This window comes from Aspergillus candidus, assembly GCF_002847045.1.
Source record: "Aspergillus candidus strain CBS 102.13 unplaced genomic scaffold BDW47scaffold_42, whole genome shotgun sequence".
Lineage (NCBI taxonomy): Eukaryota > Fungi > Ascomycota > Eurotiomycetes > Eurotiales > Aspergillaceae > Aspergillus > Aspergillus candidus.
The window spans coordinates 208,295-221,430 of record NW_020194047.1 but is presented as its reverse complement, the minus strand read 5'-3'; the positions used below and the strand labels follow the sequence as shown (position 1 = coordinate 221,430).

The window sequence follows — 13,136 nt, the reverse complement described above, 5'->3', positions numbered from 1 at the left end:
AAAAAAAAAAAAAAAAAAAAGAAGGGAGAAAACAGAACCAATAAACATACCTTGACAACAGCTTCGCTTCCAACCATATGCGCCCGTGATCCCACCGCCAGCCCACGTCCCGCGGGGTCCTCGATCGCTCGACAGGCCGTCACCAGTTTCCCCAAATCCTCAAAGTTACTAGCCCCGTCCGCATCGGCAAACACCACATACTGGCCGCGAACGTGTCTCATGCCGTGCGTCACCGCGCCGCCCTTCCCGCGGTTCTGCGCCAAGCTCACCACGCGAATCGTCCCCGGCGGGATGTGCACGCCTTCCTGGGTCCCGGGGGTCCAAGGACCCGCATATCCCTTAGGATGCAAGGACAGCTGGTGGTCGCGGGCAAACGAAAACGCCATCTCCTCCGTCTTATCCTTGGATCCGTCCGACACGATGATGATCTCCCATCCCTTATCTGCCGATGCCGATGCCGACGCCGCCCCATTAGTGGCTGCGTGGCCGTTCATCGCGTGACCATTCTCCGCAGGCTTCCGTTGTCGCGTAGCGCTGCGTGTCGTGCGCTTGGCGCTGCCATTCGCAGAGGCAGAGGCGGAGGCGGCGGCGGTAGCAGCCAGGGTACCGTACATGCGCTCGAGATAGTTCACCGCTTCTTCAAGCATACCGCCCAGCCGGTCCTCCTCGTTGTAGGCCGGGACCACCAAGGACATGAACACTTCGGCCGATTCCATATCCGCATGGGCGGGTTTCCGGACCGAGCGCTTACCCTGGGCATCCTGCCAGCAGGGGAGCTGTTCCGGTTCAGTGATGGAGCCGTCTTTGGAGAGGGTGCGGTAGGTCTTTTCTTCGGGGAGGGGTTCGCGCGGGATGGGGGCGACGATGTAGAGGGTGACGTAGAACTGTGTAGGCAGACAAAAAGTAGTCAGTAAGGGTAGGGTTTTCGTGACTCAATTGGCGACACGGCAATTGGACATACCAGAACGAGGAACCCCAGCAGCGTTGCAGCGATCGTCGCGAGGAGAATCTGTGGGGGGACATTCGCCAGGATCTCAGCGCAGTGCACGCAGACCCCCGTCCATGATTCCCCGGCCATCATTGGGACAAGCCCGCAATTGTGTAGGTCACGAAAGAGGTAGGTAAACGGGTAGAAAGCGGTAGTCGTGAAGGCGATGACTGTCAATCGCTGAGGGGGAGACACAGCCAGGAAGCTCGATAAGTGGAACCGACGATCCGTACTTGGCCAGCCATGCGATACGGAACGTCTTGCTTTGACAAGCAGTGAGGGAAGAGGAGGAACAATTATACAGCAAGGTGAAAACAAACGGATGTTCAAGAAGGAGATCGAGATCGGACGGACATGATTAGTTGATGGTCGGGGTGAATGATGATCGGGAAGACGACTGACTGGGCGGCGGTGGAGTCCAAAGCGGAGGTTCCATTTCAGGGCAACGCAACCCTTTCCCTTCTCTGCTAAAAGCGGATGCCTCTCCGCCTGTCGCCAGTTGTCCTTTTCGTCGTTGCACCTAACCAATATGTATGTGTTTAAACCACTGGATATACTGGTAGTGCTATTATAGAAGGATGTGTTCCTGGTTTAGTATTTTTTTTTTCTGTTATCCTGTCTAATCATTCAACTCATTGGTTCTTTATATATCCCATATATACATTGTAGCCACCAATAACTATGGTTCGTTCTTTTTACAAATTTCTGCTCCCCTTATATATATGATGACCGTACTGTACATGGAATTCCGGCGAAATCCCGTAGCTTGTCCCGGATGGAAGATGACCCTAGCAGGATAACCATCGAAGGTACTGCGCAGGTCCCGCTCCAGGCGTAAGGGAGCTAGTCTGGTCCGTGCAGTGCTTGCATAGAGCGAGGACTGAGTGTCTTTTCGGTATAGTTGCCTGGCCTAATCCCCCAGGCTTGCATCAGACGGTAAACAGAGACTGTCTCCAGGTGGGATGGTCATCGTGCCGCGCGGTGGTAACCAACACGTGGTAAACCTCAATCGCTATGCAAAGTACAATAAATCCAAGCCTTTCCAAGGCCCAGTAGAATTCCTGAGAGATCAGGAAACATTCAAATGACGCAACGCCGCTCCCTTGGGCAGCGAGTCACAGAACGATACTTCAAGCATCGTGCAGGGTGATCTCCGGGCCCTTCGGTGGACTCGCTACCTGCAACGGATCATGACTTTCGGCTAACTTTTCCAGCGAACTGGCAAAAGGCGTTGCGGAGAACTCGTGCGCATTCGGGTCGTACGTAAACCAGCGATTAAACTGAACATTCGTTAGTGGGTCAACGTTTGATGATGCATACCGAAGAAAATAGACTCACCGTGGCAAGGCGTACGCCTAGCCAAAGGCATCGATAGGTCCTGGACATCCCCGTAGACGGCCGTTCGACGTTGCGACCGTCATCTTCAGTGGGCGAGCCCACAAAGAATGCAGGGGGGTAGAAAGACTGGCTCCAGAGCTGGCCGCGTATCAGGAAATCTTCGGGGAGCCATCGGGTGTCCTCCGAGATGGGAAACTCGGGTTGTTCGACCAAGGCCATATCGACCCAGGGGCGGACCATCGTGTTGAGGAAAGTAACAATTCGCTCCCAAGGGACCATGGTTTCGACATGCTTCATGCCGTTCGTGGTGAGGGCCAAGCACCAGAGGAAGGCCAGAGAGCTGTGAACGGCGGGGAAGATGTTCTTGTCGCCAAGTTGATCAAGAAAGACGGACAAGGTCTTGAATGCGAGACAGGAGCCGTAGAATACGAGGGGCAGGGGGGTTTGTAAATTCTCAAGTGCAGTCAGATCGGCTTCAATCTGCTGGACATCCTGGACAGGCGTCCAATTTTCGGCAGCGGACGTGTACGCAGCCTCAAGCGATCTCGGATGCTGCGCAGCATGGTGAAATTCTGCAGAGAGGAGGCTGTCCGTGCCGGAGTATTGGAGCATGGAGGCGATATTCGCAGAGGTCATGTGGACGCCCTGCATCTTGAACGCAGAGCCAACCCGGCCTAGGTGTTTGTCCAGCACTGACAAGAACTCAGTTGCCGAGGCGGCAAGTTGGGCGGCGGTGCCTCCAGTAAAGAGACGGCCGTGGGCGGCCACAAAGGAGATGGCCGCCATGTGATGGGGGTTCGCTCGGGGACCCTTGAGTATCGGGTTGAACAGAAGGAGGATGCTTTCCCGAGTGCCCGCGAACGAACGCACGCTGACCAACGACCGGGTGTAGTAGAAAAGCTGCTGCACGATGTCGGGACGTGCCAGCACCGCGAGGTGGTGTTGAATGCGTCCGACGTCGGGATTCCGGTCGGCGGCCTGGTTGTACCAGTTCCTGGCGACCCCTGCCCACACTTCCCGGTCGCGCAGATCGACCTCTTCGACGGCCATGCGGTATCGCGACAGATCTCCGAGGCACTCGACCCACGTCTCCTCGAAGGCGGGGACGGTCTCCATCAGCAGGGTCATCATGGAATACGCCAGATAGATGAAGGTTAGCATGTGATCGAGAGAACCGGGGAGTCGGTGTCGTAAAAGTTCGAGGAAGGCATGGATGCCGTAGCGCCACATCCGAGCCGGCATGGCGTATTTCTCGGACAGTCGCGTCAGGACGGGGCTCGCGGACGGGTGCTGGGAGGCCATGAAGAAGTCGTGGTGCTCCTGGAGCAGGGTGCGATGTAACGAGATCAAGGTCTGCCACTGCTGGTGGGAGAGTTCGCTGTTCGATTCGGACTGCTCTTTGTCGATTTCGATGCACTTCTTCTCCACCATGACCAGGCCGGCGTAGATTCCGCGAACCTCATTGATCAATTGCTCTTCTGTTATAGGATGAGTGTCTGGCTGTAGGAAAGTACCATGTGATGCTGTACCTCCGGCTACCGCAGAGAGTCCTCCAGCGGGTTTCTGCTCAAAACTCAATCCTCGCGCCGACTCCTGTCCATAGCTGAGTCTCTCCGTGGTACCACTACGCGACCCTCTCGGCCGCGACGCGGTGTGTCGCTGTTTGGTCGTGGGGGTAGGCGCCGCCATCGGTCCCTCGGTCGACGCGGGGCTAGATTGCACGGGCCGGGGGTGCAGGCGGGAACGCTCGCCGTCACTACCAGTCATTTCGTCGGCGGATTCGGCGGACAATCGAAATTGACGGGGTTCACTGCCGACGGGACTGGCTCTTCCCGCTCGGTTTTCGGCGGCTAGCCGACTGACCGAATGGGCCAGACGGGGAGTGGAGCGTCTGGGTAGTGGTTCCCATGCTTGGCGCGGCCCGTGGAAGGTGTTGGGGGACACACTGCCGGGGCCGTGGTCGCCAGGAGCCTCCGAACTGTGGCTGTCGTGCGCCGGCCCCGCTGACGGGGGCCTCTGGTTCGAAAACGAGGCGCTGGCCGAATGGATGGCCCTGTTGGTGGCCGCAGAGCCCACCAAGGATCCATCGTCAGACACCCACGGGGGGGCAGATTTCCTGCACACATGTCAGCGGATTGTCTCGAATCGGAGAGGGCTACTCTTGCCCGGAGATTGACGTTCACGACCGGACGGGGCTCTATACGAGCCGTACAACTTACCTGGAATGTCCGGGATGCTCACCACTCTCCGGGGAGCCCATGGACGGCGAATCCACACGATCGGAACCGAGGACACGATTCTTGGAAACCCCCCGATATGGAATTGGCAGAGATCCTCGATCTTCATAATTTCCGTCACTCATCGTACTGGGTGCCAATGTCCGTAACACGTCATCTGGGTAAGACCATTAGTTCAGGCCCACACCATGAAGATAGATCAGGCACGACGGAAAGAAAGGCAACGATGGAAAGGAGAGCCAATGCAGAACAAGAAGAGTGGAAATAGTACAGCGCACACACTACACACAAGACATTTGAAGTTGGAGGGATGTCAATATACAATTGAACCACGACGTCCAGGAGGCTTAATAAACCGTTGGAGCCAACAGCATCACCGTCCAACCAGAATCCGGCTCTCTCGCAGTGCTTGAACCGAGTAGTCTATCAAAACATGAAAACCACCAAAAAAAAACCGCAGTTATCAACTAAAAATGACAGGGACGGTGAGTCACGATGACACAACTTACCCGGGATGATGAGGAATTTATAAGACCAGAAGAGAGCCAAGCCAATGCTGATAGCGAGGTTAGGCAACTTGCTGCCTAGACGATGAACGAGTCAACCCGAAGCGACCGGGTCAGTATCCGCCACCACGGTCAGGCAGGGGATGAGACGACAGATTGGATGCCACGGGGTCCACAGGGAGAAGCAAAGGAGAAGAACAGAAGAAGTCAAAGAAGCCGTAGCAGGAGTCGTAACCACAGAAGTCTTACTATTGTTTGGATGGTGAGGCGGAGAAAGATAACGAGGCAGATGAGGGGTGATTTTACCCGCAATGGTGTAATATTACGCGGTCCATGCACACTGAAAGGAGGAAATTCCGGGGTGTTGGTAATTAATACGATTAATACATCGCCGCTATTTGATTCGATCGGCATGGAAGGAGTTGGCCTGATCCATCAGGTTGCCTTCTCTTCTTTCTTTCTCCACTCTATGGTTGTTGGACATATTCGACATGAATCAAATGCATCTTCTGGAGAAAAAGGAAAGAAAAGAAAAGAAAAAGAACACATCCTCTGTTCCGATCAGGAGGAACGATCCACGCGTCTCATTGGAGGATTGAGCCTGATCGATCAGTCCATAAATTGGCCTCATTTATATATCGAGAGAGACCCCCGATGGCCAGACCAAGACCTCAAACATGCCATTCAAAAGCACCCGACTTTACTACACTGATGTTTTGATCCGGTCTCCTGATCTTGTCATCCAGGCTCACCTCCAACAGACTAGACTCATCGGCCTCTGCCTGCCTGAATAGGCATGTTGACAAGACCGCTCTTGTGGCGTTCAGACCGTCGGATTCCCTCCCATGCTTCAGAGTGTACGACCAAAACCTGGCAATCTGTTCTTGAAATTATCTCCTTACAGGTCATGTGGTCCACGAAGTAAAATCGAACGTCCCGTTCTGGAAACTGTCTGGCCACGATCCACCTGTAAGCCGGGTTGCCTGAACGGTTGAGGAATGTTGCCTGCATCGATTGGCCTGACCCTTGCTATGGGCGTTGACATCTGTCTTCTTTCTTTCTGTCTTTCGTTCTTTTACACACCCATGCACTCTTTGTATCTCTGTAGGGCGATCCTTAAAAAACGTTGAATCCGCCTCATATCACATATTGACATGCGCCCAGTCAGGCAAATCACGCCTAGGCCATTCACAAGGCGTGCCTCAACATAACCGAGGGCACTTCTGTATCCACAGATCCCTGCAATGGAGGGGTGAAGGGTGGAAGGGTCCCCGATAGTCTGTTTACCCTTGCGTCAACCCCGCCATGACCCTCAAAGCTTGATCAGGCATTATCACCTCAGGACTGTACCGAGTCATGTGCAGGATCAACCTCCCCACTATAGGTAAGTAATCAGCAAGGCTGTCTTTTCCTGGCTCGCTGATTCCCTTCAGCCGCGGTGAGGGTGCCTGGGCTGATTTGCACAGTATGGATGAATGATCGGATAGGGTAAATCGTATATCGGCGCATTACCTGAGCAGCAAGGCTGAGATGGTCTATAGCCTTGGATCTCTGGTGGGTGTTTTCCCGAAGATATTTCGAACATAGTATATAGAACTGATAGTAGATACTCGTATACCGTCAGGATGCGACTTGAACCTAGTTGATCTGTACAGTACTAAAGCGCGGGTATTATCCCGACAAGTGGACGCATACCAATGCAACCAATACGAGATCCATCACCCAGCCAGCCGCGCCTGAACACACCCCGCAAGTGCCCAAACTGCGCACTCAAATCCATTTCGTAGGTCTAAACAACTGTCAATTACGAGATGCCATAAGTTTAGCGTGCAGAAGCGGCCCAAACTATGAGTAGGTAGTTAGTAAGTAACTAATCCTCTGAGCTGTCAGTATCTATCTACACATTGCTGCGCTGTCCACCTAGTATTGTGTAATTGATGCATGATCATTAGTACTTACTGCCTACGTGCAATATTGTTGCAAAGTTTGACATTCGGCTACAGAATATATCATGACACATTTGCCTTCCATAAGGAATCCTATCTATATTCAGTGCGACAAATACTCGGCTTATCAATGACTACCCAGCATAGCCTCACCTAGCCTGTCATACGTCATACGTCATCCTTGCTCGACATTGGCTACAGATCTTTGGAAGTACTATCTTTGAGCATGGATGTGCTTAGATATATGTGTGACAGGGCTTCGAAGACCATGCAGACTCAAGGCGGCGCCTGACTGTGGCGGGGCTCTGGCGCCAACGACCCAGGAAGACCCGGCACTCTCTGGATGAATTCCTACTGGGCTCAGTAAAAAATAGGACGTGATTAACTTGATCAACGTGATATTTTAACACAGCAGACAACGCCCCACTCGAGCACGTCCACCTTCAACTCAATCACCACTCCAAGCCAGCAGCACCACCAGAATGAACCGCCCTAGCCCTATCCCTCCCCCCCCCTCGGCGCAGCCATAACCTCAAACAACCTCTTCCCGAACTTCCGAAAAGCAGAAGCAATACCCCCATGCTCAAACAGCGCTTTCTCCATGCGACTAAGCCGGAAGGCGAAATCCCGCCCACCAACACTGACAACATTGGTCGCAAAGTCGATAGATATGTCGCGGTCGTCGAGCGCAGCGTCGTAGAGCGATTCATCTTGCAGGACGATGCCCAGGAGTCCTAGGTTGGGCATGTTGCGTTGGAAGATGAAGGCGAAGGATTTGGCGATCGTGCATTGGATGCCGGTGCCAGTATGGAATAATTATGAGTATTAGACGCTGTTTTATACTGGATGATGGATTCTTTGATATTGTTTTGTCTGGGGAGCGACATACCTAATAAAGCCGTGACGGCCTGCTCGCGCGACGGTCCGCACCCGAATGCCTTGCCTGCAACCACGATGTCGCAGCCTTGGCTAGCGCGGTGGCGAAAGTCTGGGTGTGTGTACTGGAGACAGTGCTGTCCGCTAGATTCGTTGGGTTTGCATGTCCATGAGGAATTCCGCTGGTGCTAGCTAGTGCTAGGCTTAGTAGTCTGGTGTTAGAAGAGACATGAGGTACGTACGGCATCGGTGTCGATGAACTCGCCCAGTTTTTTGGATTTTCCCTGCCAACGTCTGGGCTGTAAGAATGGCATTGTGTGTTATGCCTTCTCCTGGGGCTGTCTGACTGCTTTCGGGAGAGCGAGGTGTCTCCAATGGTTGAGAGTTAGACCCGTTCGGCTCGACGTATACGAGTTTGTCTACACCCAGCTCGCTGCCCTAGGCCGTCTCAAGGAGTCCCATCGCTGCGTGCTAATAGCGCTTAGTAGATCATGAGGATCACGCACAAGAAGCCCTGCTCAAGGACCAAGGCCGATAGGATGAGATCCTCCTCGGCTGTAGTGCAAGCGCCGATCAAGCAACCGTCTAGTTCCATTCCTCCGCGGTCTGCGACGGGGACAACGTCGTCTGGTCGAGGATACCGGGCTAGGAATGAGTGGACTTTGCTAAGGTCAATTTTACACGTGTCTGCGTAGTGCACGTCTTCGACGGGCTTGAGATAGATGCTGTCTTGTCTGTGGCGGGGAAGTCGTCGACTTTGGACGAAGGCGTGGGTTTCCTCATCGGAAACGAATAAGCCTGTGATACCACCGAATTCCTAGCATGGTGCATCAGCGGAATATGCTCATCACACAGAACCCTCAATAATGATATATGCCGCTTTCATATCATAAATAGCAAACCGGGCGTCAGACGACAAAGTGTCTCGCTCCAGGACCGGTGAGCTCCACTGTTCTCTCCGATGCCACAGTGTTTCTCTTCGACTGTTGCAGAATGTATGATATCACATCTTTGGCCCCGATGCCGGGCCTCGGAGACCCCACGAGACGGATATTGACAGATTCAGGAACCTTGAACCAGGTCTCTCCTGTGACAAGAAGTAGCGTGACGCCTGCAGCTCCGAGACCAATAGCTAGACAACCGAGTGCCCCAGATGAACAGGTGTGCGAGTCGGAGCCGACGACAAACATCCCGGGCTGTGCTCTTTTGCGGTATAATTCGGTGTGTAGGATTGTGTACTGCGTTGATTAACACCCCGTGATACATCGCTATATAAAGAGATAAATAGATAGATAGGTAATATAACAAAGATACTCACATTCATCCCTTGATAATCCGTCATCTTAAAAATGCGCCATGCCCTCTCACTCGCATCAGTCAACGTCCGCACCTGAGGAAGGGCATTGACACAAGAATCCACGACATGGTCCCCCGCCAGCCAAAAGCGATCATTGCGAAATATGCCCGGGTGGCCTAAACTAGTATACATTCTCTCCATGCCCTAGAGCATAATAAAATGCCACCCAACCTATAACATACACGAGAGTGAAAGAAAAGAAAATAACATAACTTACCGCTGCGGAGTTGAGAGATTCGAGCCATGCGGACGCGAGGAATAGGATCTCGGACTGCTGTTCTGGGGTTGAATTGTCTGTAGATGAGAGGCCTAGACCGCCTAGCTCTGGAGACTGGGTGCAGATGGCGAGGACGTCGATTAGTGTGGTTGCTTCTCGGGGGTGGCCTTGTGTTTGGAGGACTTTGCTGGTTTGTTGGAAGTGGTGGAGAAGGTTGTTTTGTGGGGGTTGATTGATGAGAGAAACTTTGCTCGAGTGTACACATATATATATCTAGGTAGTACCTATATAGAATAGATGGAGGGGCAAACCCGGCTACGACCCGGGAACGGGCTCTTGTTTATCACCAGCAGAAGAGAGAGGCATCAGTGTGAGCCTACGCGATGAAGTCAGATTGTCGTATGGTATAGTGCCTCAGATGACAAATTATTGAAAAGCCGTGTGCTTATACATCGACTACAGAGAGCCCAATCGCCTGCGAGCAGACGACCCAGTTGTGCTTAAACAGGATCCCAGAAGCTGGAAACGATAGTATTTTTCAAGTCGACATCACATGAATCATAACGGAGGTATATGCGGTTCACAATCTAAGTGAAAACAGAACTAAGCTAACATGAATGTACATCGCTGTGTGTTATTTTTTAACGCCACTGATAGATACAGGTAGCCTGCAGGACGGATATGAGGCTGGTACTGGCAATGATCGCATGTGCAATGAAACGCGGACCAAGAGGAACATCGCACAAGATCTAGCCGGTAGATTGTAGTTGGAGATGAGAACATAAGACCGGAGCCTGTAACGCCGAAATCGTGAGTCGGAACTGGAAGAGTGAGAGTGGACTGCTTGATTTCTGGTATTATCAGTTACGAGAGGTAAATTTGAAACTACAAATATGGTTAGAAAGATTTCTCAATAAATTGCGACCCAGATCAATGTACCGTGTATTTCAATGGACCCTGGCACACTGGCACCTCTGCAAGGCGAATATGAAGCCAGTACTGGCACTGGCACTAATCCCATGTGCAATGATGCTCAGATCAGAAAGCATAAACCGAAGATCTAGCCAGTAGATCGTAGTTGAAGATGATAGAATCAGACCGGAACCCAGAGCAATGAAACCATGAGCGAAACCGGAAGACTGAGAGGAAACTACTCGGTTGTTGGAGTATTATTATTAGGAGAGGTAGATTCGAAACTATAAAGATGGTCAGCAAGATTACTCAATACCTCCAAGCCAAATTATATACCTTGTATTTCACCGGCCCCCGGCACACAGGGCACAGGGCCTTGCTCTTAGGACGAGTCCGGTCTGCCCCGGACGGCATATGCTGCTCTGCGCACCAACGACACAAGATGGCATGGCCGCAAGGCAGCATCACCGTGTCCACCAACTGGCTCATACAGATCTTGCATTCCATGTTCACCGTCAGGTCGTCCGTTTCCTTGGGCTCCGGCCGACCGTCATTCTTGCTATCCAGACTTTTGGGCAAGGGCGACTGGCCATTTATATCGAGGGTCTCGTAGCGGCGTTGGCTCTGTGCGATGGCCTCATGGTAGAGTCGAATCTCGTTGGATTGGACGCGAGCCATGTGCAATTGCCGTGCCAGCTCCAGTCGGTCACGGTCGTCCGGGGGGATCCACGGATGGGATCGATGTACGGTGGGACCGGGCTGGCGATCGCTGGAAGGCTGAGTCGGAGTGGATTGGTGCGCGTTGTTCACGGGAGCCGGGCGGGTCTGACGGTGTCCGTTGACGCTATTGCGGCTCGAGGGCTGTCGAGTAGAGCCGACCGATCCCACGCTAGATGACGATCGGTGATGCCTTCTCATCCCCACACCCCCTCCTACCTGCGGGTAAGGGGCACTGTTGCGATGTCGAAACGGCGGCTGTGAAGAGTTCACAGAGGGTCGTACCCGTGCTAGATGCTGCTGGAGCACCTGTGGGATCTGTTGCTGGTTGGGAACTGCTTGGACGGGCGGGTACTGTGATCCCGCGGGGTTTACGTTCGGGACTGGCTGTACCAGTGGAGGGTATACCCAGCCCATGAGGTTGTACGGCGGGTTCAGTTGATTCATCGCGTGGGCCGATCTCGGGTTGGGATTCAAAGGTGGTGGTTGCTGGTAGTCTGAGGCTTGTGTTGGATTCCAATTGTCCAGTGCTGCACGTGAATGCATCTGTTGCTGCATGGTGTCGGGAGACGGCAGTTGGGAAGATTGTCCGCTCTGAACAGGCATGTCAACTGGATTGGTGTCAGATGCGAGTTGAAACATGTTGCCTCCCATCGCTTCTGTTCACTGTTAGTGACTCGTTTGGAAATACTCCTACAAGACGAATTCTTACCAGGTTGTCCCATGTTGGGCCCGAAAAGATTGGGCGGCAAGTCGAAAGACATGCCCTGCATCGGTATACCTAGATAGGGATCCGTGACAGGACCTTGCCCAGACCCCGTGTTCATCCTGGTCCAGTTCAGTGCAACGTTGAAAATGGGCAGATGGCAACGGCATGCAGTCCTGTTCTGGATAGTTTGCAAATTTCCCCTTATAGTATCAATACTCCCAGAACACGCGCGAGTTGGAGGATATGGCGATGTGTAGAAGAGAAGAGATGGAGCGAAGCGTGCGGTTCAATAAGTCTCAAGGGTAGTTACGCGGGTCAGCGAAGTGCTCCGAGCAAATAGATGCGTTGGTGTTGCTAAGGTTGCGGATTCTCTAGTGACCTATGCCACAGCAAAGATAGCTAGTGAGTGTGACTAGTGACAGAGCGAGCAGAATAAGGAACCGGAGGGCCAAAACAGAAACACCTCTGTTAACATATAAGGTGTCCGCAATGACCGCAAAGATCGGCCTAGCAGATAAGGCAGAGTAGAGTGACTCAATGATGATGGAAGACAAGCAGTGTCCAAACACAGAGATCCGCGGATTTATTCTGATATCACGAGGCCACTTTAAATCCTCCACAAACGTTATTCGCGAGGCTCGCGTGCGAGCAGCAGATCGAACTTAGATAAAGACAGCCGATAGCATGGTTATGAATGCGAGTGAAACAGGGAGATGTAGAATCCCAGGCAAGCATGATTTATCGCTGGGGTAGTAGAGCCTCACGGGCTGACATGAAGTGAATCAGCAATATGTCTTATCGCAGGCTTTGGACAACAGATCAGAAGGGAGCAGAATCAAGTCGTCACTAAGCATGCGCAGCCGGGCAAAGTAAGACTCGATCCCAGGGACAGCAGGTAGAGGCGCAGGCTAGAATCCTGAATTCAACACATCGACTGACGGTTACCAACAGGGAACTGAAGTCATGATGAGGCCTCTCTTTTTGGAGGCCGAGGAATCCGAGCACTGAGTCAAGAGTATCCCTAGAGAGGTGGATTCGAGAAAGAGAGCGAGGACTGGATCAGCAGCGGGCACGGGAAGTTAGGGGACGTTCGCGAATCGGCCGTATTTGCGGTGGACCCCGAAAGTTCCAACCAAATTTCCCAGCGATGTGGACGAGATGAAGGGGACGAGTCAGAGAAATGAGGCGTGATGGTGATATCGAGGAACTGGACTGGACGCTGGGACAGCGTCGGTACTAGTAGTAGTGACTGGCGATGGGGCGATGAAATTGGCCCACCACTTCCCTCCTCCAACGACAGCTCGATCGTCGGGGAATGGTGTTGCGGGAGTGG

General features: G+C 52.9%; 4 protein-coding genes across 4 annotated transcripts; all 4 read right to left on the bottom strand.

Annotated features, from left to right (window-relative positions):
* Positions 1 to 50: 50 nt before the first annotated feature.
* BDW47DRAFT_109901 (dolichyl-phosphate beta-glucosyltransferase) lies at positions 51 to 1,368 on the bottom strand (the record flags this gene model as incomplete). The annotated part of the gene is made up of 2 exons (XM_024813583.1): positions 962 to 1,368; positions 51 to 884 (listed from the first exon to the last, which is right to left on the bottom strand). Coding segments are annotated over exons 1-2 (954 nt in total), but the record flags the coding sequence as incomplete, so codon positions are not given.
* A 278-nt stretch (positions 1,369 to 1,646) lies between these two features.
* Positions 1,647 to 5,541, bottom strand: BDW47DRAFT_109895 (uncharacterized protein). Its single transcript, XM_024813581.1, has 5 exons — positions 4,853 to 5,541; positions 4,546 to 4,720; positions 3,856 to 4,442; positions 2,327 to 3,804; positions 1,647 to 2,268 (listed from the first exon to the last, which is right to left on the bottom strand). Exons 1-5 carry the CDS (start codon positions 4,857 to 4,859, stop codon positions 2,119 to 2,121), a joined length of 2,397 nt encoding a protein of 798 aa, XP_024669833.1. The 5' UTR covers positions 4,860 to 5,541; the 3' UTR covers positions 1,647 to 2,118.
* Positions 5,542 to 7,513: 1,972 nt separating this feature from the next.
* Positions 7,514 to 8,205, bottom strand: BDW47DRAFT_127861 (uncharacterized protein; the record flags this gene model as incomplete). The annotated part of the gene is made up of 3 exons (XM_024816774.1): positions 7,514 to 7,749; positions 7,905 to 8,079; positions 8,134 to 8,205. 3 exons carry the CDS (start codon positions 8,203 to 8,205, stop codon positions 7,514 to 7,516), a joined length of 483 nt encoding a protein of 160 aa, XP_024669832.1.
* Positions 8,206 to 10,444: 2,239 nt separating this feature from the next.
* On the bottom strand, positions 10,445 to 12,372 carry BDW47DRAFT_59736 (C3HC4 finger protein). Its single transcript, XM_024819389.1, has 3 exons — positions 11,807 to 12,372; positions 10,714 to 11,753; positions 10,445 to 10,661 (listed from the first exon to the last, which is right to left on the bottom strand). Exons 1-3 carry the CDS (start codon positions 11,919 to 11,921, stop codon positions 10,641 to 10,643), a joined length of 1,176 nt encoding a protein of 391 aa, XP_024669831.1. The 5' UTR covers positions 11,922 to 12,372; the 3' UTR covers positions 10,445 to 10,640.
* Between the last annotated feature and the right edge of the window lie 764 nt (positions 12,373 to 13,136).

Excerpts from the sequence above, each read along its gene's own strand:
- BDW47DRAFT_59736 (XM_024819389.1), bottom strand. The coding sequence starts at position 11,921 with ATGAACACGGGGTCTGGGCAAGGTCCTGTCACGGATCCCTATCTAGGT. Across the intron at positions 11,754-11,806 it reads GCCCAACATGGGACAACCTG|AAGCGATGGGAGGCAACATG; the intron begins GTAAGAATTCGT and ends AACAGTGAACAG. Across the intron at positions 10,662-10,713 it reads GGGGGCCGGTGAAATACAAG|TTTCGAATCTACCTCTCCTA; the intron begins GTATATAATTTG and ends CCATCTTTATAG.
- BDW47DRAFT_109895 (XM_024813581.1), bottom strand. Across the intron at positions 3,805-3,855 it reads ACTCTCTGCGGTAGCCGGAG|AAGAGCAATTGATCAATGAG; the intron begins GTACAGCATCAC and ends ATCCTATAACAG. Across the intron at positions 2,269-2,326 it reads TAGGCGTACGCCTTGCCACG|TTTAATCGCTGGTTTACGTA; the intron begins GTGAGTCTATTT and ends ACGAATGTTCAG.